The sequence below is a fragment of the Grus americana genome, chromosome 1, assembly GCF_028858705.1.
Source record: "Grus americana isolate bGruAme1 chromosome 1, bGruAme1.mat, whole genome shotgun sequence".
NCBI classification, from domain to species: Eukaryota; Metazoa; Chordata; class Aves; order Gruiformes; family Gruidae; genus Grus; species Grus americana.
Window position 1 is genome coordinate 159,130,966 of NC_072852.1, and position 23,911 is coordinate 159,154,876.

Sequence of the window (23,911 nt, forward strand, 5' to 3'; positions counted from 1 at the left end):
TCTCACAGCTGACTCGAAATGGTTGGACCTTCGGAGGTCCTGTGCAGCCTCCTCTCACAGCTGACTCGAAATGGTTGGACCTTCGGAGGTCCTGTGCAGCCTCCTCTCACAGCTGACTCGAAATGGTTGGACCTTCGGAGGTCTCTTTAACCAGAGTTTGTTATTCTGGGAGCCTGTGGCAGTTGCTGCTACAGCTGAACAAGCTCTAGCAAAGCTCCAGGCCGGACAGGACAAGCCCAAGCAGAGCCGGACAAGTCCCGAGTCCCATGCAATGTTTGCAATAAAATAATTCAGCTCAGCTCTCCCAAGGCTTTTCTCATGACCTTTCTGTGTACTCAGGTCTCATTTAATTATCAGTAAAATTCCAGGGGGTTTACAGCTTTTCTTTGCAACTATACAGGAATTTACCTCCATAGGTGTTAAATAAAGTCTTGATCTTCTGTTATAGGATTAAATAGAGTATTAGGACTCGTGGTCCTGCGTTGTGTTCATCCTTGGTGCTAACTGCATTTATCTTCTTCTGTTAAGAAAGACCTGCAATGACAGAAATTCAGGTCTTGTTGGGTCCCCGATGTTTATTTGCACTGCGTTAGCTGCGAGTGATTCAGGCTGGTTCATGAAGCTGCTTTGCCACGAGACTTAGGCCGGTTCATCTCTCGTGGGGAATTACCTCAGCCTGCTCGGCCTGGCTCAGGAGTGACGCTGTAGGTGAGGGGTTTGGGTAGATAAAGGGTCAAGGAGCCTGTGAGTGAACGCATCGTTACTATGCTGGTTTTCTTCAAACTCAAGTGTCTTTAACCTTGTGATTACAAAAAAAAGATTAGTTTTGTAATTTTCTCCCTTTACTTGCAGAGAGACACTTGAAATCTCTTATAAATCAATAACAAGATCAAAAAACAAAGGGAAAATATAGAGGACGTTAAATAGTTTTAATTATGATTTTCATGTAATCCATGCTCCTCTAGAGGCAGAGATCATTGTGGTTTTGAACGTTCACATTTAGAAGACGTGAGACCAAATAACTAAACGTGTGCTTATAATTTGGTCAGTGAAACCTGGATTTACCTTTTACAGTTGAGTACCATGTTCTGAGCTAGACAGAAGTAGCATCTCTATCCCCCATTAATACACTATCTCTGTCTGCTTTTTTATATCACTGGTGTCTTTAAGCGCTGAGGCATTTGAAATCCAAAGAGAGCGTCGCTCGGGGAATCCAAAACACTTGATGCTACAACAGCAAAGAGTCTTGTGGGTTGGGTGGGTTAGTTACTGCCTGAAGTTCCACTTCAGGAGTTTCATAGATCTTTCAATGAGCACTTGTAAATCAGTTTCAGGGACTGGAACTTAAAACTAATGATTTCTTAAGGTTACTGCCTGGTATCCTGTAGTTTTGGTCTCATGCAGTATCTCATATATTTAGACTCGTATCGTAATAAACTGTGTGCAAATCGAATATATCTCTCAGTGGGTTTTTAAGGAAAATGCACAAGAAGCAAAGCACATCAGCATCGCTGGAGGAAGAGCCTTGTCTAATTCAGGTTTCAGATGAGCTCAGACAGACCCGTCAGTGATGCTGAAGCTGATATCAGCAATATTTAGAGAAGAGAGAGGCGGTAGAAGGGAATGTTTTAGCAAGGGATTGTATTTGAGGAGATACGTAACTTTTAGTACGGAAAAAGTGCTCGTTACTTTGCCAGAACAGACGTTTAAATGTATCGACCTATTGAATCAGATGATAATGCTTGCTCTGTAACAAATCAAATGTGAGATTTTGTTGCCACTGAGGAAATGGGAATCTGGCTTTTCACAAGGAAAAACTTGGATCAACTTGTAGTATGAGGAAAACAGAAACACGGAATAAAATTTAATGGAACAATAGGAAGGGACTTTTTAAAATGTAAAACAATCCAAGACCTTTTTTAAACTTTATTATTTGTGTTCTGGTTTTCAAACAGCTGTTGTAATCTATTTTATTTTAATGACACAGCTGACCTAGTTCCCTTCACTGTCACTCATATCACATGCAGCTAACTTACTCATGCAGAGTAGTATTTTCTGAATTCAGTTATCGTTTTGGAATAAATATCTCAGCTATGAAAGCATAGGAGAGAAATATATTCTGATCCAGGCATTTTGTTTTAGACTAGGTTTCACATCTCTAGTTATAAATTTATGTTTTGACAGTTTTCAACTGTGACTTTATCAGTGGCAGGTATAGATGAGGTCATCTCCATATCTGCTTAGAGGAACCCGCATTGATAAATACCTGGAATGCTTCACAGAGTACCTATTTTCAAATAATGATGTTACTAATTACAATTATTTATATGTTTTAGTTTAAATATATGAGTGTCCTCCTAATATCAGGTAGGTTATTAATATTTGTAAGTGTTTGCAGGTTGGGGCTTTGTTAACCAAGGCAGTTGAGAGTTTTTAAGACTGCTGTTTTATTTCATGTAAAATAAATATAACAAGCACTCTCCTGGGTGCTGTAGGGGCTCTCTATTCTTCACCAAGAGCAGTTGTTCTGCAAGTAATGTATCATCTGCAGCTTCTGAGCCTTAGAAAGAATTAGAGAGTGCCCAGCAATAGGGATTCAATTCAGATGAGATTATCCATACCGGTAATTGAATGTTCCTGATTTTCATTTTAATAAAGTAAATTATAGCTCATAACATTTTATGTTTCATTAAGTAATTTCATAAATGAGAGTCATAAATATTATATTTAGACAAATAAAACATTGATGATTATAAATTATTCAAGGATACTTTTACTCAGCTTTGAAATATGCTCTGTCTTTTTGCCATTCTGCTCGTTGGCCCTGAGGACTGACTCCTGGTAGAGGTTTCAGCAAGTCAGAAAAATGTTCATGCCATTAAAAAAGAGAAGATTAGGCTAATATTGTGATTTTTGCACAGTATTTAGCGTTTCATTTAAAAGCACGTAAACCAGAATGTTATTAAAGTATAATTTCCCCCTTTTTGTCCGTTTACCATTTCCTTTAGAAGTAGTAAATTATCAGAAAAGAAAAATATGTTTCATGAAATATAAATGGTAATTTATTTACTTTTAACTGTGGCGATACCTACAGAAGGCCTTTACCCTGAGATGTAAACAAGGAGTGACATATGAGCAAAAGTATTCCCCAGAAGTTAAAAAGATGTAAAAATTCAGTTGCTCGAGGACGTGATTTTAGAAGCAAAATCTAATAAAAGCATAATAAAGAAATGGCGAGGATAATGAAAGCCTGTGAATCTGCTGAGTTTCAGCGAAAGGAGAGAAAGTCTATTTTAATATTCATAAACTGAGCAGTGATCCGGCCAGGAGCAGCTTCCTTCGCTCGCCCACCCTGGCTGGTGAGCTTGCCTGGAAGAACACAACAGCAAACGGTGTTCAGCGTCCATCACGGCTCAACGGTTTGTCCAGGACGCTCAGGTCACAGCTTACCGCTGGCACACGGTGTGGCTACTTCCAAGCAGACTCCAAAACCCAGGGTCTGGCTGTGCATCCTCCAAAAGCTGGGGTCTGGCTGTGGGTACCAGGTAAAGAGGCTGCTCCTGCCCAGGGGAGCTCCCCTGCTTCCCGTGCGCCGGGCACCTGGATCCCCAGCGGGAGCCAGGCTGGTCCCGGAGAAATTACCTTTAATGACATCCCTGTGGTGTCCTCACGGTGTGATCGCTTTGTGCTTAAACTCAGGGTTTTAAGTGACTTAAGGGCCTTCGAAGCCCATGTGCTGAGTCCCTTAAAAAGTCCCGGGAAATAAGTGAATCAGGCAAGGTTTGCATTTACACTACCTATGTTGCACTGTTAGTCTTCACTCCTAAAATTTCAAAGTTTTACGTCTACTTTCGAACCCACTGTAAATTAGATTTGAGGCAGTCTTACACTGAATAGATACACAAGCTGAGGCACCAGATAACTCTTCGGTAAAAGGTACGCAGACTGTGGGTGTTGTACAAGTCGTGAGCCTGAGAAGTGTCAGGCAAGAGACAGACACTGTGTGGGTAGAGAAGGGATAATTTTTTTCTCAAATATTGCACCTCTTTGTTATTATTGATAAGAACAAATAATGAAATACCTGCAATAGCATTCTGGAGGCAGTGATAGGTTAGAAAAACAAAGCAGAGAGAGGTTTTTGCCCTCTTTTTCTTTGTAAGCATGACTCCATTTACTTAATTTCAGTTTCTAAAATAGCTTTGCAACCATGAATTGATCGGCTGAGGCCGGGGGCGGATGGTACTCCCCTGGATATCAACATGAGCAAATACGCTGCTCACTTCAGAGCTCTGAAAAAGTGGTTTATACAGAATTCTGCCTAGTTTTAGTCACAGGTTGCAAATCATCTGTGGCAACTTAGTTGCCCTGTGAATGTATCCTTTCACTTCCCAGATCCAGACTCGTGTCCTGCGTGGGTCCGAAGGTCCACAGCTTGGGAAGAGGGCTGGCAAAACAGAGACATTTATATTATCTGCCTGCTTTTCCTTCCCGGGGTCAGTGTCTCTGCTGGCATCGCCCAGGGCGCACAGGGAGAGTGATTTTTTAAAAAAGGGAGGCTTGGCAGGAAGATGCGGCCGCTGAAGCGTTCCCTTCCTGCCGAAGAAATGAGAGCCGCAGCGTGTCCAGACTCGAGAAGCGGGGTGCCCTCAGGCCCACCCGTCCTATGTGTTTAGCTGATCCCAGGTACTTTGTCAATACGGAAAAATGCCATTCTGCAGTGACAAAATTTGCAAGAAGCTCTGCAAACAAACCCTTCACTTCACTGGATATATGGGGGGAGAGGTTTCTATGAACAGTATTTTTGGACCTGTGCATTCACCCACAGTATGTCAGCCCATATGAGCTTTCCTTCCAATTCATATGACTGAGCGCCTGGAATATCTGTACTGCTTTTCCTCTGAATTTCTCTAGTCTCATCACACAACTTTGTCCCATGTCCACTCCTCCTATTTGTCCAGGTCTTCCCAGACTAAGTTCAGACCGTTTTCTTTCTGTTTTCTATTTCTCCATATGTTCTCCTCTTTGCAGATTTTGTCCTCCAAACTCATTTAGTGGATTCCTTTTTTCTTAAACACACTGCTGAAACACCAGCAGAAAATCTTTTCACCTCCTCACTAAATAGGTTTGAGGGTTGATTTGCAACCACAACACTGATCTGCGTATGTGTTTAGATGTGGGCTGGTTATAAGAAGTTAGATAGCGAAATATCTAATTCTGTGTTGAGTGTTGTGCAGCAAGTATAGATGGGACAGCACGGGGATAACAGTGACAATCTGTGATGAAATGGTCCCTGCCCACTCCCGGGGCTTCCTGAGGAGGCATAACACTGGCAAGCAGTACATTTCAGCTGGCTTGAAAAACGGGACTGGTTTTGTGAGTTTAGGAAAGATTGTTTATCAGTGGATTTCAGTAATTGCCTATTTGCACAGTTGTGTATTTTGGGCATCAAAATTCCTGGCCTGATTTTCAGAAGTGGTGAGGCTGCTAAGAGCGGAGCGGGGGCTGCCCAGCACCTCACAGATGAATGTCTGGCCGCCAGGTATCACTGCTAAAACAATAATCTCAAAATCAGAGATTGCCTTTGAGAACATTGGCTGTAATCTCAGTTTCCCAGGTTTTCCTAGCTATGTACTCCAAAGGCTTTTTTCTAACCTATTTGCTGGCAATGGTCGTGGAATTACTAGTACAGACCTTTGACGATATAAAGGTTGTCAGAAATGCAAAAAAAAAAAAAAAAAAAAAAAAAATTCTGTTTGTTTGTCTTTTTGTGAAATACCAGTTTTGTTATTGATGTAAACCACACACAGTGTAAACAGCATGTTCTTGTGACTGCTGGGGACTGAGCACCTCAGCAGAAACTGTGAATGCAATTGATGGTGGCTCCCTGTCCTCTAATTATTGATCGCATGCAAGGAGATAAGAGAAGTAAAGTTTCTTCTCTGAAATTAGTGACCGGTGTAGGCAGGTATATCCAACGCCTCCGATTTTATATTTGCTGGCAGCATTGTTTTAATTGCTGCTTTTTTTCCGTGGGAGAGTTCGATTTGCAGGCTGCTGGATTTCCAGGAGCAGCCCAAGTGCCAGACCTGCACGCCCACGTGCAGGGGCAGCTCCCAGCCGCAGCGCTCTTCCTTTGATCGCCGACACAGCATCGTGTCAGCGCACAACCGGAAGAAAAAGGGTTTCTTCTTTCTCTGAGCAGTCTCATTCAGAACTTCGCAGCCTGTTACTGGCAGCCGAACTACCTGCTCCGCATCCTGAGATTTCCCAAATACCTTGGTGCTTCCCGCTGGCACCTCTTGGTGAAATACTGAATCTGCAAGGTGATGGATTGATAAAGATCATCGGGTCTTAAAAGCCAAAGAGATGTCACATTGTCAGAAATCCAAACAAACTCTACCACAAACCAAGATCCATTCAAATGGGGATTTAAAAATAAATTATTATTTTTTACTTAATATTAAGATGTGATTGAAAAAAAACCCAACACAATGGCTGCTGTCATATTGTTTTAAACACTAACAGGTCTGATAGATGATCATTAATTAGTTAACAAGGACATATAAGAATTTTCTCTCTTTTCCCAGCTGTTTGAGACCTTCAGTGTACAAAGATTTAAACCTGGATTAGCCAAGTGATATATCTGTACTAAAATATTGTCAATTATGTAGTAGAAAATTACTCACATTTCCAAAATAAGTAAACACTTCAGCTTTTTTTTTGCTTGTGTTTTGGTTTTTTAGGGTTTTTTTTAGTTTGTACTTTTGCCTAGCAATTAAAAATAATGGGCAAACTGAAGAGGCAGAAGAGGGGGTGTCACCCGCTGTAAGTTTTATACTCTCAGTTGCATGTTTTGTCAGTTGGTTTCTCCTACAATGCCTCTGCAATCTCAATTTTGATGCATGAAACACAGTAGTTCCAACCCTCTATGAGATGACTTGGTCTCCTTACTGTTATTTTCCCACATCTCTATACTAAACTCATAACAGAAGTCAGATATTTGAACAGAATAATAGGTAATAGTCCCTAAACTCACTTTTTCCAGTAGCTCTCGAAAGTCCTTGGAAAGGAGTGGAAGTGGCATGAGCAACAGGAAAATTGAGGATATACCACTGACGATACGTTAAAGCTCACAGCTAAATTTCTCAAAAAAAAAAAAAAAGAGATGAAGAAGAAGAAAGAAAACAAGGCAGCATGAGACAGAAAATAGTTTGGAAAATCTTCCATTTATTGCAAAGTTCCCTTTCCGTGTCCACTCTTTCATTGGTTCTTCCACAAATCATTGTCTTTATGCATTTTAAAATGTGTCTGTGTTCTGTGCTTACCTTGGCCCCTGGAGATCATGGACACGGAAAGCGTGTTTCTCATTTACACTTTATTCCACTGCGGAAACTGCCAGTTCTGCAGGCTGGCCCCTTGCCGTAAGGGGTGAGCCAGTGCGGCAGAGGGCATGGTGAGAGACGCGGCAGTCCGGCTGTCCCTCTGGGCCATTGTGACCTAACCCAGGTGAGATCAGCTCTGACCTTTGCTGAGTCTAACCAACTGCTTTAGTCCCAGTCAAAAAGTCGTATTTGCTTGCCTCTTCTGTGGAGCTTGTGTATCTAAACTTCTGAGTTAAAGGCTACCGGAATATTTAATGTATTCTGGTTCCATATGGAATAAATATATTTTTTATCATATAGATATACACAATTGATTCCATTATTCCCAAGATGCTGTGTGATATTTTATTTAGGTATTGAATGTAACTATCGAATGACATCTTGTGTTGTCATGTTTTCTGCAAATGAGAGGTGTATTTCAACTCTCTTGAAAAGAAATTTAAAAATACTGCAAAAGAGGAAAAATAAGTCCCCTTTTCTCTGGTCCATCTTTCTTTCCATATAGTGAAAGATATTTGTGAATCACATATGTAGAATTTATCTTTTACCCCCTGTCCCCTAAACAGGTGCAAATGCTTTTATGAAAAAAAAGAAAGAAAAAAAGAAAAAAGCTGAAAGAAATGTAAAGAAATGGAACAAGGATTTTAAGTCTAAGCATAGCTGCTTTATCTTCATCTTTGCTTAATTTTAAAAACTTAGTAAACTAATTCAGTAGGAATAAGAGGAAAACATATATGCAGGTTTGATGCATTTTACGAATGCATGCCATGCAGTGCCTTTGGGACACAGTGGGAGAAAATTGGAAATCCAAATAAAGTTGAGGATAAGAGAGTTGTGTGTTTGTAGCTCAAAAGATGAAAGTGTTAGGAGGAAGTAAAATCTTTGCCCTATTTGATGTCAGTTTAAGGTCAAGGTAAACAGATACATTCCTGAGCTGTATGTGGGCATGGAGACAGGCATGCAATCATCGTGACATTCTCAGCAAAAATGAGCTCATATGGCCTGTAGCAACATTTTGAATATGCTGATGGTTTGATTATTGTGGGAGAAAAAAGAGAAAATAGAGTTTAAAAGGTTCTTGAAAGACTTGAAGGAAATGGACAAGAAAAATGGAATGTAGATCAACAAATATAAAAACCCCAAAAATTCTACAATCTTGTAAGCAAGGAGGCACAACTTTACAAAAGTGTGGCCAGTGCTTCACAGTATGACAGCAGTCAACTAATTAGTTTGCATATCTAGGAAAAGTATCATAGAATCGTATAATGGTTTGGGTTGGAAGGGACCTTAAAGATCATCTAGTTCCAACCCCCCTGCCATGGGCAGGGACACCCTCCACTAGACCACGTTGCCCAAAGCCCCATCCAACCTGGCCTTGAACACTGCAAGGGAGGGGGCATCCACAGCTTCTCTGGGCAACCTGTTCCAGTGCCTCATCAGCCTTACAGTAGAGAATTTCTTCCTAACATCTAATCTAAACCTATCCTCCTTCAGCTTAAACCCATTACCCCTTGTCCCCCCACTCCATGCCCTTGTAAACAGTCCCTGACCATCTTTCCTGTAGGCCCCTTCAGGTACTGGAAGGCCGCAATTAGATCTCCCCGGAGCCGCCTTTTCTCCAGGCTGAACAACCCCAACTCTCTCAGGCTGTCCTCACAGGAGAGGTGCTCCAGCCCTCTGGTCAGGTTCGTGGCCCTCCTCTGGACTCGCTCCAACAGCTCCATGTCTTCCTTCTACTGGGGACCCCAGAGCTGGATGTAGTGCTCCAGGCAGAGTCTCACCAGAGCAGAGTAGAGGGGCAGGATCACCTCCCTTGACCTGCTGGTCACACCTCTTTTGATGCAGCCCAGGACACGGTTGGCTTTCTGGGCTGCAAGCGCACACTGCTGGCTCATGTTGAGCTTCTCATCAATCAATACCCCCAACTCCTTCTCCTCAGGGCTGCTTTCAATCCATTCCTCGCCCAGCCTATAGTCGTGCTTGGGATTGTGCTGACCCATGTGCAGGACCTTGCACTTGGCCTTGTTGAACTTCATGCGGTTCTCATAGGCCCACCTCTCAAGCCTGTCAAGGTCACTCTGGATGGCATCGCTTCCCTCCAGCGTGTTGACCGCTCCACACAGCTTGATGTCGTCGGCAAACTTGCTGAGGGTGCACTCAATCACACTGTTCATGTCTCCGACAAAGATGTTACACAGTGCTGGTCCCAGTACCGACCCCCGAGGAATGCCACTCGTCACTGTTCTCCACTTGGACATCAAGCCTTTGACCACAACTCTTTGAGCGCGACTGTGCAGCCAAATGCTTATCCCGGGAGTGGTCCATCTGTCAAATCCATGTCTCTCCAGTTTAGAGACAAGGATGTCGTGCGGGACAGTGTCAAATACTTTGCACAAGTCCAGGTAGATGATGTCAGTTGCTCTTCCCTTATCCACCAACACTGTAACCCCATCATAGAAGGCCACCAAAAGTAACTGCAATGAACTCTGTGCTGGAGAAATTAAGGCATGGTCTAGTGGTGGGACACCTTTTTCTTTTCCTTGCTGAAAAATTAATTTTTTATTTTTTTCTCCAAGCTTCTCTCAAAATAACACACTTGCTAGACCATTTTTTATTCTGTCATTATTTTTTGTTGTTTGCTTTGGTGGGTTTTCTTAATGTCTGTGAGACTAGGGACATACAGAAAAGACGACAGCCACCAGCCATGTAAATGCATATTAACACAAAAGAATATAAAACAAACAGTGGGGAGGAATGACAGGATATCAATGGAAAACCAAGTACAGAAAATTTGGTGAACTTCTTCCGAGGGCAGCTCGTCTATCTAATATATCTCTATTGCCTTTTGCCATGATGCTGCAGTTTAGAATTAAGTTTGTAGGGTGAGATGACGTGAGTATGCACATCCTCTTGTCTGATTTCCCTTGCTGGGGAAAAAGCCCCTGGCCAGAGCCAGAGCCAGCAGGTGGGCACAAAGGGTGAGGAGGACGTTCTGGCCACAAGAAATAGCACCTCGGCATAGGCATAGACTTGAGCATAGGCTCACTGCCATGGCTAAAAAAACCCCAGGAGTTTCAGTATAGGACAGAACCTCAAAGCTCTTCAGGTCAATTATAAGCAATAAAAAAAGATGTAAGAGGAAAGTTATGCGAGTTGTCAAGGACCACTGGGGTCTACAAGAGCCACAGACTAAGTGATAAATTAGTGCTCCAAACCCACAGGTAAAGTAATTGCTCCCTTAAAAGACAACTGAGATCAAGGTAACTTCAGAGGCATCACCAGGCATCAGCTGGGGAACCAAGTCGCTGGCTGAAGTTCAGCCTGTTTCCAGCCCTCCTGAATCACCCTTTGCAGTTCAGGATTTGTGCGCAGTATGGCTTGATGCATACCTGTCTTGTGAAAGAGAGATCTGAAAAACTGTCCTCAGCTTTGGTGAACCAGTGAAGAATTGTGTTTCCAATGGATTTGGAAATGAAAATACCTTATATTTTCACCTTCATGCTTTTTGCTTTATAAATCAATAGGTTGTTTGTAAGACCTTAAAAAAGTCTTTTCTTTGCATTCAGGAGTTTGCTCCTGCTTATTACAGATGATGTGGTGGGGAACACCTTAATATGTGCATTGATTGTGTTTTCTTTGCCAGTCAAAGGTGGGTTACAGATTGACTTACTCTTTAGAGCAGGCTATAGTTTTGACCCTGATCCTATGCCTCCAATTGTTTTTATACATAGTTCAATAACAATATATGTTTTCTACCTCAGTTTATCTTTGCAATTAGCCACTCAAGTCAATAGATAATGCATTTTTAATGCAATGTTGGCAAAGACGAAGATCCTACATTTCTCAGGAACATAGGTGATGTAAATTCACTTTCAAGCAGCAGTTAAAGCAACCATAATCTTGAGTAAAACCTCATTGCTTTCTTGGAAATGTATTCACCCCAGCTGAGCCTCTGCAAAAACTGGTGTGTATGTGGTGTGGTATAATGCATTCTGCTGGAAAGCAATAGGATATAGACGAGTTCGTCCTCCCATTAGAGTACTGTCAATGCAAAAAAAAAAAAAAGTTGGTTTTTTTTTTTCTTTTGGAGTCTGCATTCCTCAGGTGCAGATTAGAAGGGTTAAAAGTTGGATATTTGTACATCTCATTATTCATCAAGATTGTTCATTAATAGATTGAAGCTGCTCTGGGATCAATATGTTGTTATCCACGCAATATTAAGCTTTGACTTTCCACAGGACAGCTATAGGAATATGCTGTAATAGACAATGAGTTAGGCATAGGCTTGAGAACAAGGGGCTAACTGATTTTATAGGAAATTGTCAGATTTCTAACACCTTGAACAAGTAGTGGCATTGATTATCACTCAGTTGCCAGCAGCTATGGATAAAAATCTTGCTTTGTTTATTGTTTTTATGAATGCTATTTGGTAAAACTATCTCCAAACATTTTTTTTTTTTCAGTTTTACAATGCACATCGTAATGCTGAGGCAAATAAAAAGCCCTAATCCTTTGCTACCATGCTGATTTTTATACCTTTATGGGGTTTGCCAGTCATCTATATATTCCTATTGTTCATAATCAACCTTTATAAGCTTGTTGCTAAAAGAGGAATTTTCTCTGAGCATCAGGATGTATCTGTAATCATCCTGCTGTTACCCACCCATAACAACAAGAAGCATCACTGCTGACTGTGTGTTAGGAGTTGCATGTAATCATCTCCTATATAATGAGATACATTAAGTTTCTGCTTTTTTAACATATAATGATATACGCAAAAGTGTCTGACTTGTTTCCTTTCACCACTTCTGACTGGTTAACAGTATGATGCCATTCCAAAAATACCTTTCAGTGGCTGACATTTTATTTCCCATTAATTGTTTATTTAAAACAGGAGACAGAATGGATTTTCTTTTGTCTTTGGTATTGATTCACTATTCAGCTTTTGAATGTTTGGGTGTGAATCTCTGTATTTTAAGGTTCTTCTTCTAATGGGTACTTGAAGTAACAGTTATGTAGATGCTGTGAAAATTAAATAATAACAGAAAAATACTTTTAGATCACTGGAAAAACTGAAATACATCAAGTGAAAAGAGACTTGTAAGTGAAAATCACTGCTTGCATGAGATATATATATAAAAAAATATTTTCTGCACTTGCATTTCAAAATATTAGCAAGAAATTTAGGACTTTTATTTAAATTCATGAGTGGAATATTTTAAGGACAGGCAACTTTGCTCCTGTGCTACCTTTCCTGGAGCGACACTATGTGGTGGGTGTCCCATCATATGTGCATTGAATTTCTATGTTTAAGTGAAACAGCGCTGTAGACATCCATCTCTATGAAAGAATGAAAACGCATAACAGGAAACAGTACAGAATATTTAAAAGCCTGTCAGCCTGTCAGGTGTTGGCCATCTTTCAGATTTAACATCCATCATTTTCTGCCTTCTCATCAGAAAAGGAGAGCAAGAAGGAGAACAGAGAATGGATTCAGGGCCCTTTGTTTTCCTATGTGAAAGCTGCTTTGGAAGGAAATGGGGAAAACCTGTTGAATACTTACAGCAGTGCTTCCATGGCTGAAGGGCAAAGCTGGGCAAGAAGATGCACAGTGAAAGAAGCAAAGAACTGCTGTTTTTCTCCTAAAATATGTATTTGCTGTATAACAGGAGCTAAGAAACAAACATCTGAAAGTAATCTCTCTTCCCTTTGCTTCCCAGCCTTCAGTGGTCAACCGCAGCTCATTTGAGCCATGAAAGTAAGAGAAGACTTTGCTAATGTGTTTTCTCAGAGAATTGATTGCATTTGTTAGTGTCGTGGTTTTGCCCCAGCCAGCTACTAAGCCCCACACAGCCACTCGCTCATTCCCCTTACAGTGGGATGGGGGAGAAAATTGGAAGGGTAGAAGTTATAAAACCCATGAGTTGAGATAAAGGCAGTTTAATAGGTAAAGCAAAAGCTGCACACGCAGGCAAAGCAAGACAAGGAATTCATTCCCCACTTCCCATGTGCAGGCAGGGGTTCAGCCATCTCCAGGAAAGCAGGGCTCCATCACGCGTAACCATTACCTGGGAAGACAAACGTCATCACTCCAAAGGTCCCCCTCTTCCTCCTTCCTCCCCCAGCCCCTTATATGCTGAGCATGACGCCATATGGTATGGGATATCCCTTTGGTCAGTTGGGGTCAGCTGTCCCGGCTGTGTCCCCTCCCAACTTCTTGTGCACCCCCAGCCTCCTCGCTGGTGGGGTGGTGTGAGGAGCAGCAAAGGCCTTGGCTCTGTGTAAGCACTGTTTTCAGCAGTAACTAAAACATCTCTGGGTTATCAGCACTGTTTTCAGCACAAATCCAAACCATAGCCCCATAGTAGCTATGAAGAAAATTAACTCTGTCCCAGCTAAAACCAGCAGAGTTACAGAATGGTTTTGCCTTGCATTAGTCTCCTCAGACTGAGGTTCCTCTGGGCTTGCTTCTCATGTTCTTCTTATGAACACCCAGTGTAAAACAGCAAAGAGACATTAGCAAGAAGTCCATATAATTGACCTACTCTAATTAACTTTTATTCATTCCAGCCCCTGTGTTTTATAATATTTGATTCTTTAGGCGGTATAATTCATGCACTGAGAGGTCATAAAAGAAGGCTGCAAGCAGAAAAACAAGCTCACAACTGTAAAGAAAAAAGAAATTAAAAAGAGTACACTAAAGTAGGCCACTTCTCATAACTTGAGTGTTCTTGCAACTTTTTCTAGCTTCTCAGCTTGTAAATGACACCCATTTAAAACTTTCATAAATTCACACATCTTTTGGAAGGAACATGTAGAACTGAAAGAGTCTAAAGTATACCTTACAAAATACCTCTGAATTTGCATCTATTTATGTTTACTTTTGCATTTGTAGATAGTTACAGACATGTCATACAGTCATACTCAAGGAGATCTTCAAATACTACGTAACAACATCATATATGTGAAAATATACCATCCCATCTGACTTTGCACAATAGTAGCTAATTAATGCTAATATACTAGTCATACAGTGGCAAAAACTGGAATCAGTTTTCTTTATCCAGCATTTCAGTGTATTGCAGAGGAGCAGAGATTTTGGGTTTGGTAAATGGTAAGAAAAAGTCATCCTCCTTGGTTCTTTTGGGGTACTTTGTCATTTTAATAACTATTTTGCTTCTTTTCATTATAGTTTATATTATTTGAGGCATTTGGATTACAGAAGGTTGTCTACAGCAATGACTGCAAGTGCCTGGATAAAATTCTGTCAAAAAATTCCACTGTCATTTGGAAAGGTTTGGTCTATATCTGAGAGTACTCTGTATTTCTCCTGCATTATTCATCCAGGGACAGAATGGTGGATTGATGGGCAACAGGATGAGAATTTCTTCCCCAGCCCATCGTGATTTGTTTCTACAGTTACGTTATTAAATCCTTTTTCTCAGTCTCTTAATTTAGTGCCATCCCATTTTTCCCTTGGCACTGACCTTTTCTAGCTGAGAACCTGGTGCTGTGTACAAGCTGATGAATTATGGCTGTTCTGAATAGAACCAACCAGGAAAGACAGGCTGGTTTACTCACGTTCTTCTCCAAAAACATCCCATAAGAGTAGCAGAAGAAAATACTCCCTACAACGCATGCAATTTCTCTTAGTCGTGCCTTGGGGCATGTGCCTTTCTTATTGATACTGGATTTCTTTAATCACAGATGCTGTATAGGAGATAAAAGATGTCTTTCTGGGTTGATACAGCAAGGAGTTATGGTTGGTGTTTAAGCTGAAGCCGTAAAGCAGATTTTTAGTGCAAATTTAAATCGTAAGGAAAGGTAGGTGCTGAGGATTAGGTGGGGAGGAGATTGTGGTCTTGGAGAATGAATATTTCATTTCACTGGTACAAGGATTCTGGCTGCATTTCCTTTAAAGCCAAGGATGTACTCCAGCCAAAAAAATACATTTCTGTGAAAGTTCAGAGCTGGGCTGCAAGCAGAAAAATAACGTCACCCTCCTTTATATGTCCGTGGGGATAAAGGACGATATTATAATTGACCACATGCTATGTAATATGTGGTGGCTGACACTGGGCCCATTACAAATCTGGCTTATCGCTAATATTTCTAAAATTCATTTTCCTTCTTTTGTTCAGGTGAGGCAAAACCTTTTTAGCAATCCTTCTCTTGAACTTCTGTTGAAGTATTCTAGTTTTGGCACATAAATGCCATAATGACAGTTTTTAAAATTAGTAACCTTTTCCAGGCTGCTCCGCCAAACTTTCTTTCGGATGTTTTTGAATTTAAACAACCTTGATTCACTGACTCCTAATGTGAGAGTCATGATTCAGATCTGCATGATGGGCTTCATTTCAAAAACATTAGTTCACTTTTGGACTCAAACTGTACAACCTTAAATAACATATATCAGAAACGCTTATATCAAGGACATTTTTTTCTATTTCAGGCATGTCCCACTGAGTTCATGACTCTGAATTGTAGGTATCCGTCAAAAGAACATAAATACCAGAGCACTGCTTGTGATATAATGCTAACTTCTATGCGGAAGGGGAGAGAGATATATAAATGACTTCCCCTGGCTAGTACATATAAGTAGTAATTTGGGATCATTCTTGAAGTTATTATTTAAATCATGCTTTTATCCGACATCATTGTTTAGTCTTGCAAATGGTAAGTTTATGGAAGTGATGAGTATGTGCTCTGCCTTCCATACAAAATATTATTGCTTTTAATCAATTATAGTTTAATATGACCATAGCTGCTAGTTGTAAGCAAAGCAACCTTTCTGTTATGAAACAAGGAAGTTTTTGTAATCCAAGCTGGTTTATGTTCTGTTTCAATCTGGACAGAAAATGAAGCCAAATTCAGGCTGCAATCAATACCATCTTAAACACACAGAAATCTGTCCAAGCTATTTTTTGTTAGTTTGTCTTTACGTATGCTATGTATTCATGAACTTATTTTAGGCACTCATGAATGTACATGAATAAAAGAATTGCTACATTATTAATATATTCCATCATATCCCTGCTAATTAGAATCCCAGTTAAGGAAGTGCTAATATTTGCAAGCGCATAGATTTACATTTACTTTTGCCTAAATTTAGTCAAAAGCTGTGTTTTGTTTCTTTACAGGCAGTGATATTCATATCTTTGGGTGTTTTAAAAAATAAAAAATTAGATGGAAATTATAGCTAAAAGTTTTGCTTTTACACGCTGACATCCTTACTGCTCTCTCAGTGATTCTTTAACCAGCAAGAATCATCCCAGTTTTTTACCTGCACGATATCAAGTCCTTTTTTTTTTTTAATTATTTTTTAAAGTCCATGTGTTTAGGAATCTTCAAGAGAGCAGAAATAACACTGTCTCTGAAAAGCCAATAATGGTCTTTTCTGACTGTTGTAGTCTATTAAGGAAATTTTCTGTCTGAAGACTGGAAAGTACGTGAACGGACTTCTGAGCATTTGCTGCTTTCAGGGGGCGTCTGCAGGATTGGCAGGTTCAGCTATTACTGCTTTTTATTTTGAAGCTTTGTTAGTAAAGTCGCCGCAAGATTTGTAATATGGCAGCTAAAACCTTCTGTTCCTCGATATCTTACCTGGCCAGTTTGCACATAGAAAATTCTGCCAACTTCGCTTGTTCTTGGTCTTATGTTTAAAAATTATGTTTCTATTAGGGGGCTTTTAGGCTCAGTTCAGTTAAATGTCTTCTGAACATACAAGGAATGTAATACCAATTTCTCTTTAACCCGTAAAGTATCTAAGCATGTGTTACTGGGTTTTCTGCCATTTGAAGAGGAACTCTTGAAGAAGATCATTCTGAATTGTAGCCTTTGTCCAGTTTAAGAGTTGCAAAAATTTGGTGCTACAGATGGGAAATCTTGAATAACTATTTTTTTTATTCTCTTACACCAGCATTTGTCAAACAGGTATACTGTAAGAAGGTAGTCTAACCCACCTAATTCAATTTGCAGCAAGTCAGAGAAATACCAATTTAGGTATTTTCCAGTTCTCATGTGCAGGTGAGGCCTCCAGATCTTACAGGTCTTGCTGCAGAAGTATGTCCATGATACGGCCTTTTGCCCGTCTACAGCACTGCAGCTGTTTTCTGGGATCTCATAATTTCACACCTCGATTGCTCCATCATCCTCCCCTCCCGCACTGAGAAATACAGTGCCACCCCCACGGTCTCTGTTCAGAAGTCTGCCACAAAGTTCATTTCCCAGCTTCATTATTTTAACTGCATTTCTCTTTTCTTTTGAGTGCCTTCTCCTCATTAAACGCAGACTGCTTCTCTCCAATTTTAAGGCCTTTCTTCATGAGTCATTTTCAACCTTTCTATCCACTATTAAAATGTCACTTCCTTCTTTTGATTCCTGGCTTGCTAGCCTCTAACCCCCAAAAATACCTTTGTGCTGACTCTATGCCGCTTTTCTCACTGTGCAGAAGTCTCCCATAAGCCTCTGCAGAGCCAGTGTTGTCCTTTCTCCGGTCTCTCCTTAAAAAGGCTTTGTCATCATTCCTACAGAAAATGTTCGATAACCAGCTACTAGCATGCTGATATCATTGCTCTGATGTTTTGGGGTTTTTTTATACCCTGTATCAAGCTCTAATTGGTTTGAAAGGCGTTCACATCAGGCAGACTCCACTGGGTCTGTACTCCCTAAGCACTGAGGTCCTGTTCCATGACCTGTTCTTTTAAGTACAAATAATAGTGTTAAATCAGGATTATTTTCAACTGGTCTTGAGTTCTGAAAAGGATCAGTAATAAGGGGTTTTTTACTACGCTCTGTTCGACTGGCTGTTCCTTGCTTGGCAACCTCTTTGAGTTTGTCTTGCGGTTGCGTTTTCTGCTTGGCACCAAGGCGAAGCTGCAGCTAGTTCAGCCCGCAGCTGCGCTTTTGCTGCCCGGTGTGATGAACGAGTCCCGTCGTGCCCATCTCCAGGGGAAGCCACTGCCTCCTTATTTGCTGCTGGCTGCAATTCAAGAGGCTGACTGCTAGCTATATCACTTCTGTGAGCTGTAACTAGAACGATACCCTCCTTTCCTATATTTCAGAATATAACACAAATCTGAAGAGCCTTGAAGGTTCAGGAGTAGCAGGTAGGAAACCTGTAGAAGCCCTTCTCCTTGGAACTGCCTGTTTTGATGACCGTGGTAGAGCCGTAGTCTTACGCTGTCCCTCATGGCGTGCAGTGGAAGGTTACTTCTTGTTCTGCCCTGACAGTTCTTTATTGATTGGGTTACTGAACAGAGATCTAGTTTAAAATCGTAGGTATTTATGTAATTTTTAAACAATATTTAGAAGCTCTATGGCTAACTGTGTTGTCATGCTAGTTTTTACTTTGTGGTTTCCGGCATAGGTTTCTTGTCCATAGTTGCATAATTATTTATTCTTTGTGACAGCTGTAATAGAAAAACTCCATGCTTTGTGGGGATTATTTTAAGTGAAAGACCATGGCTACAAATTAATATGTGCAACATCATTAAAGCTAGCTAAATCATGAAACCCCAGCAATTGGAAGTTACACTGATAACTCGTTCAAATATTTTCATTTATTCAATTACTTGCAGTACAGTAAAATTTGCTGTATTTTGATTTTGAACTACAGCCATTTGCTACCGTGCCATCTTATTGATTAGCATGGAGGCCTAGCTTTGTCCTGTCAGACTTCAGCCTCTGGTGGACAGAAAGACATTACTTGGTAGGGAATTCATCTCAGTTGTCATCTGAATTGCTTTCCAACAATCCTTTTATCTCCATGTTGACAACACAGGTAATCTGCGTTCCCTCATTCAGGCACCCCTAAGTTTGAGAGGTGGATAATGGCTCTTTTTTCTTTATTTCATTTGTGGTTTATTCTTAAATGAAAGTAGATTCTGACACCACCACATGACTCCATGAGTTAAGGCTCCACTACTATGATGTAATAGTACAATGCTGAGTTTTGGCAACGCTGGTGGGGACGCCAAAACTAAGAACTCCCCATTGACGGAACTTCTTGATTCCAAGAAGCTGAACCCACAAGCAGTATGTTGTGATACTTATTAATGCTATAGCAACCAGGAGAATTAGAACATCTCCAAATAGGACTCATATCAAGCAAAAGCTTGATGGGAAGCTGGCAAAAATATCCGAGTGAAAATTCTTCTCAGCAAGGTGCAATTTAATACATCCTTCACTTCTCTAGGACCCAGGAAGCTATATCAGATTGCAGTTCACAGCCAAAACCCACTCCTGGGGTTTTGGAAATTGGCAGCTGGTATGTACTTTATTTTTCAAATGCTGTTTTGACAGGAGAAAACCACCTTTTATATAAGACTACAGGTTAAATTTGGGCACTGACCTTGGAAGAGAAATCCTAACCACAAGTTCTTGTTTGCAAGTCATATCTGGTTTGGCAATTTATTCGTTTACTTCCTAATTCAAAATATAAAGACTGTCCTGGGATCAAAACCCAAAAAGTCATTCTTGCAGGGAAGATCTAAAAGATTCATGTCAGCCAGTTGCAGATTTGGATTCCTTCAGGTTGGATACAGAAAGGCAAGTAGCCTGCGGGAGTGGCCTCACTGCTGAGTTTCTCTTATAAAATGTCATTGTACTGCCTTTCCCTCCAGCAATGGATTTGAGTAAGGTCAGCTGTGGATGATTTTTTTTTTTAAAGTCGGTGCTGTTAGCACATTAGTCATTTTCTGAGAGTTCTTACTGGGTTGTCTGAAGTATACAGATCTAGATCTGGCCTAGGTATATGCAGAAACAGCATTTTAGGTGTCATGGTTGCTTTAGTGGAGAAAATATAGGTGCTTACATCTTTTCAGCCAGCTGAGATGGTGTCTGAGGCAAGGCTTTAGACATCATCCTTAACTTGGGAACATTCACTTTCCACCTGAGCCCCAGGGAAGGTCCCCATTTCAGAAGTCCCTTCCTGAGTAATTCTTTCCTCAGAGGAACCGATGGTTACATTTCCCCATAGTCCTCATCAGGTACCTAATTTTCATTCGTGAATACTCCCCACATCAGTGGAACTATTAGCCTGCTTTAAAGTAACATATATTTAAGTGACTTTTTGACTGAGAGTTTATCCCAGGCAGAACTGCATCCTAATACACTGGATGAATGCAAACCCTGTCCAAAGCTGTTACACTACCCAGACATCTGGAGTAGGATAGCTGCAGTACTTTGGGGCAGAATACGGTATTCAGATTCAGCTCTTCCTCCTATGACCAAAAAAAAAAAAAAAAAAAAAAAAAAAAAAAGCAGACTATTACTATGCCTTTCATAACTAAGAAATAGTAATGATGCCAGTTTGTCCAGTCTATCAGTCTGCATCCAGGAGTAGCCAAGTAATTGTGTTGACATAATCCATCTTTTTTCGACTTGATAAATGCCTATTGCTTCATATGCTGTGCACTCTGAAATACCATTGTACGTGCCAAATAAATGAGAGAGGAAAGAGCCAGGTTTGATTCAGAGGTGGGATATGGTTTGAAGGAATCTGGTTTCAGTATCCTAATGGATACTGTTTGGGAAAGCACAGCGTTTACAGGCAGCCGTCCATCTCTAGTACGGAGGAGCATGGAATGACAAATATCTTTTGTTTATAGCAAAAAAATATAAGTATTGGCTAAGAAGTAGTGTTTGTGGTAATTGAGCTTTACAAGGAAGTAAAACTTAGTGGGGAAGGCAGGGAGTAGCATTTGCAGTGAAGCAGGTAATAAGGAGAGCTGTGTAGGCATTTCCTGATTAGCATCTGCTGTTTCAACAGCTGAGGAGCATGACTGGCATGTAAATGCTCGTGCTAGGCTTGAACAGGCTTTCCCTCTGCCATGCCACCCTGCCTTCTGGTTTTATTTTGAGTCTCCTTGAGCCCACTGTGATTTGAAACCAGTGGAGGAGAAAGGAGAGTAACACAAACAACAGATGTCGAAAAGTCTTAGAAGAGAGAGAGAAAAAGCCCTGTGGCAAAGGAGAAGGTGCATTTAAGGTATTTCCTGACATTAGCTTTTGGTGCCTCTAGTACAGACTGCATTTGCATTTCTGCATGTGCATATAACAAATCCAGCTGTGCACACAGGTGGTAAAGAAGTGGTAGTGCAAAAAGATGGCCATTGCGCACATCGGAGAATGGTTTTTGCATCCCGTAAATGAGCGTTGCCTATAGACACTAGGTGTACTTGCTGACACAGACGAAGCAACTTGTTGTAGGGCAGGTTCACAAATTTTTTCCCAGCTGCTGCAGTATCTGCTTTTAGTCTACTGCTGGATAAAATACACTAATTCTTTTTCTTTGAGGTTAAAAATTGAGAAAGCTAACAGTACGGTGCCTGGTATCCATCAAGACAGCTTTGCTTGCAGGTGGTAAGTTAAGCCATGCCACACCAATACTGTGTACCCCATAACACGGGGAGAACTTGGCTGTGCACTAAAAGTGCCGTTTAGTGCAGATTCAGAAAAGTACTTCACCTGTGCTTTCTCGTATGGGGAACTGTGTCTTTAAGGGTTTTGATTTCCAGAAAGGAAATCTGTGACAGAAACAGCTGTGAAATTCTTACAATGTATAGGCAGCTGGGGATAGCATAGAGATACCTGCTGAGTGTTAACTCAGTACTGCATGGGGCCAGGAGCAAAAAGAAATGGGGGGGGGGGAAAAATAAAAGAAAAATAAAGTACTGTGAATGGAGAAGTGAAAATATATGACGTTTCAGATTTTTACTTCTTGGGAAAGACAACTGAAAGAAATATAAATATAAAAAAGAGGATTCAGGACTGAGAACTTTGTGCTCTGAAACCTTAGCAAGCCACCTCCTACTTTCCCACATCTAATTCCTCCTTTTATGACAGGATGATCTTCCGCAGGTTTCAGCGGATGGGTCCAAAGATACACACAATGACATTCACACACAATCTCATTTCCTCGTGATATTTTAAATGTGATTTATTTGCTTTTTAACTTGCTGTGGTTTTTTCAAAGGATTTTGGTAAACTGTCTCAATATATGTTCACGCCATTTCTTTTGTTACTGCTACTTGTGTAATTAAAAAAAAAAAAATTAAATTATTATTTGGCTGCTGGGCTCCAGAAGTTTGTGCTTAGGTTAATCTTAGTGAAGAGTTTAGGACAGCTGCTCTGTTACTGAATGTGACTTCTGGAAGCATTCCAGTTTTGGGATGAATGCTGATGATGTCAATAGGAGGTTTTTTTCATTATACAGAAATTTGTATATTAAAATAGTGTCTTCCTGTGGTGTTTGAGGCCATGCATACTCTAGGAAATTATCTATATTTTAATATGTTAGTAGCAGGATTTCTAAGCATTGAATTTATAAACCATAGAGGGAGTTTCTTGCATTTAGTGTGTTAAAACGGAACAACTGTTTTCTCATTAATGCTATTTTAACATATATTTTCTTAATCCTTATGAAGATATCCTATCATAAAAATAAGCACAATAATAATTATGCCTGTATTTTAAGTAGTGTTTTTATGCCTGTGTCACTTCCTCTGCACTTTGAAAATATACTATCCCTGCTGCACAGATGGGAAAACAGAGGCATCCATGGGAGGTGAAATAACTTCAACTGGAGGTCATCTAGAGGAAGACAGATCTCCTGGTCTCAAAGCAGAACCTTATTATAAGTCGTATAATAAACTTATCGAGAAGCATTTGCAAGTTAACAAAACAGAAGCTGCACTTTAGAGATATCATTTAACATTTACTTTTCCTCCCACAGGAACTTTTTACACCAGAGTGCAAATTCAAGGAGTCTGTTTTCGAAAATTATTATGTAATCTACTCATCCATGCTCTACAGACAACAGGAGTCCGGGAGGGCCTGGTTCTTGGGGCTGAACAAAGAAGGGCAGGTCATGAAAGGAAACAGAGTGAAGAAAACAAAACCAGCAGCTCATTTTCTACCCAAGCCATTGGAAGGTGAGGGTCAGTCCATCGCTGGCAAATCCTCCTATAAATCTCGCAAGAAGAGGGAATGGTTTCTAAAATACCCTTTGTGAATGTGCCTGCCCTGCACAGGGGCCATTCCAAATGACAGTCCCCAGGATTCATGGAACGGTTTTGTGCTTCCGCATAGTGATGCTAGAAAGGGCACATGTAAAAACATTTTTTCCAGGGATTAAGAGGTCATTTTGCAAGAAAATAAATCTTTTGTGGAAGTGCATTGTGCTGTTTTTTAAATATTCTATCACTAGGGACAAAAGCTGTTGTGAGTCTTGCAGTGAGAAAATAGTCCTTTCATTAAGCAGAATGAAATAATGGATATTGTAGGATAATTGGGAGTTATAAAGGGAATGGATGAAATGTCAGCATTTTGAAGTAAAAGCTTTCTAATACAAAACACAAAGGTCTCTTTATAAAATAAATCACACTGTATAACTTAGCCAGTTGATGTAATGCACATAACTTGTGTAAGTTGGCCTTTAAACCAAGATAGAAGCAAATAAAAGTCATTCTAACCTTACAACTAAAATAATATGTCACACATTCTCTGAAAAATACATTCATTTATAT

General features: G+C 40.5%; 1 protein-coding gene across 7 annotated transcripts in view; it reads left to right on the top strand.

The window, feature by feature from the left end:
- The window catches only part of FGF14 (fibroblast growth factor 14), a 422,900-nt gene that overhangs the window by 394,700 nt on the left and 4,289 nt on the right, over nucleotides 1-23,911 (top strand). For all 7 annotated transcript variants that reach the window (XM_054808157.1, XM_054808173.1, XM_054808210.1 and 4 more), the window contains one exon: nucleotides 23,119-23,317. In XM_054808157.1, the coding sequence (XP_054664132.1) occupies nucleotides 23,119-23,317 (199 nt within the window). The remainder of the gene's footprint in view (nucleotides 1-23,118; nucleotides 23,318-23,911) is intronic.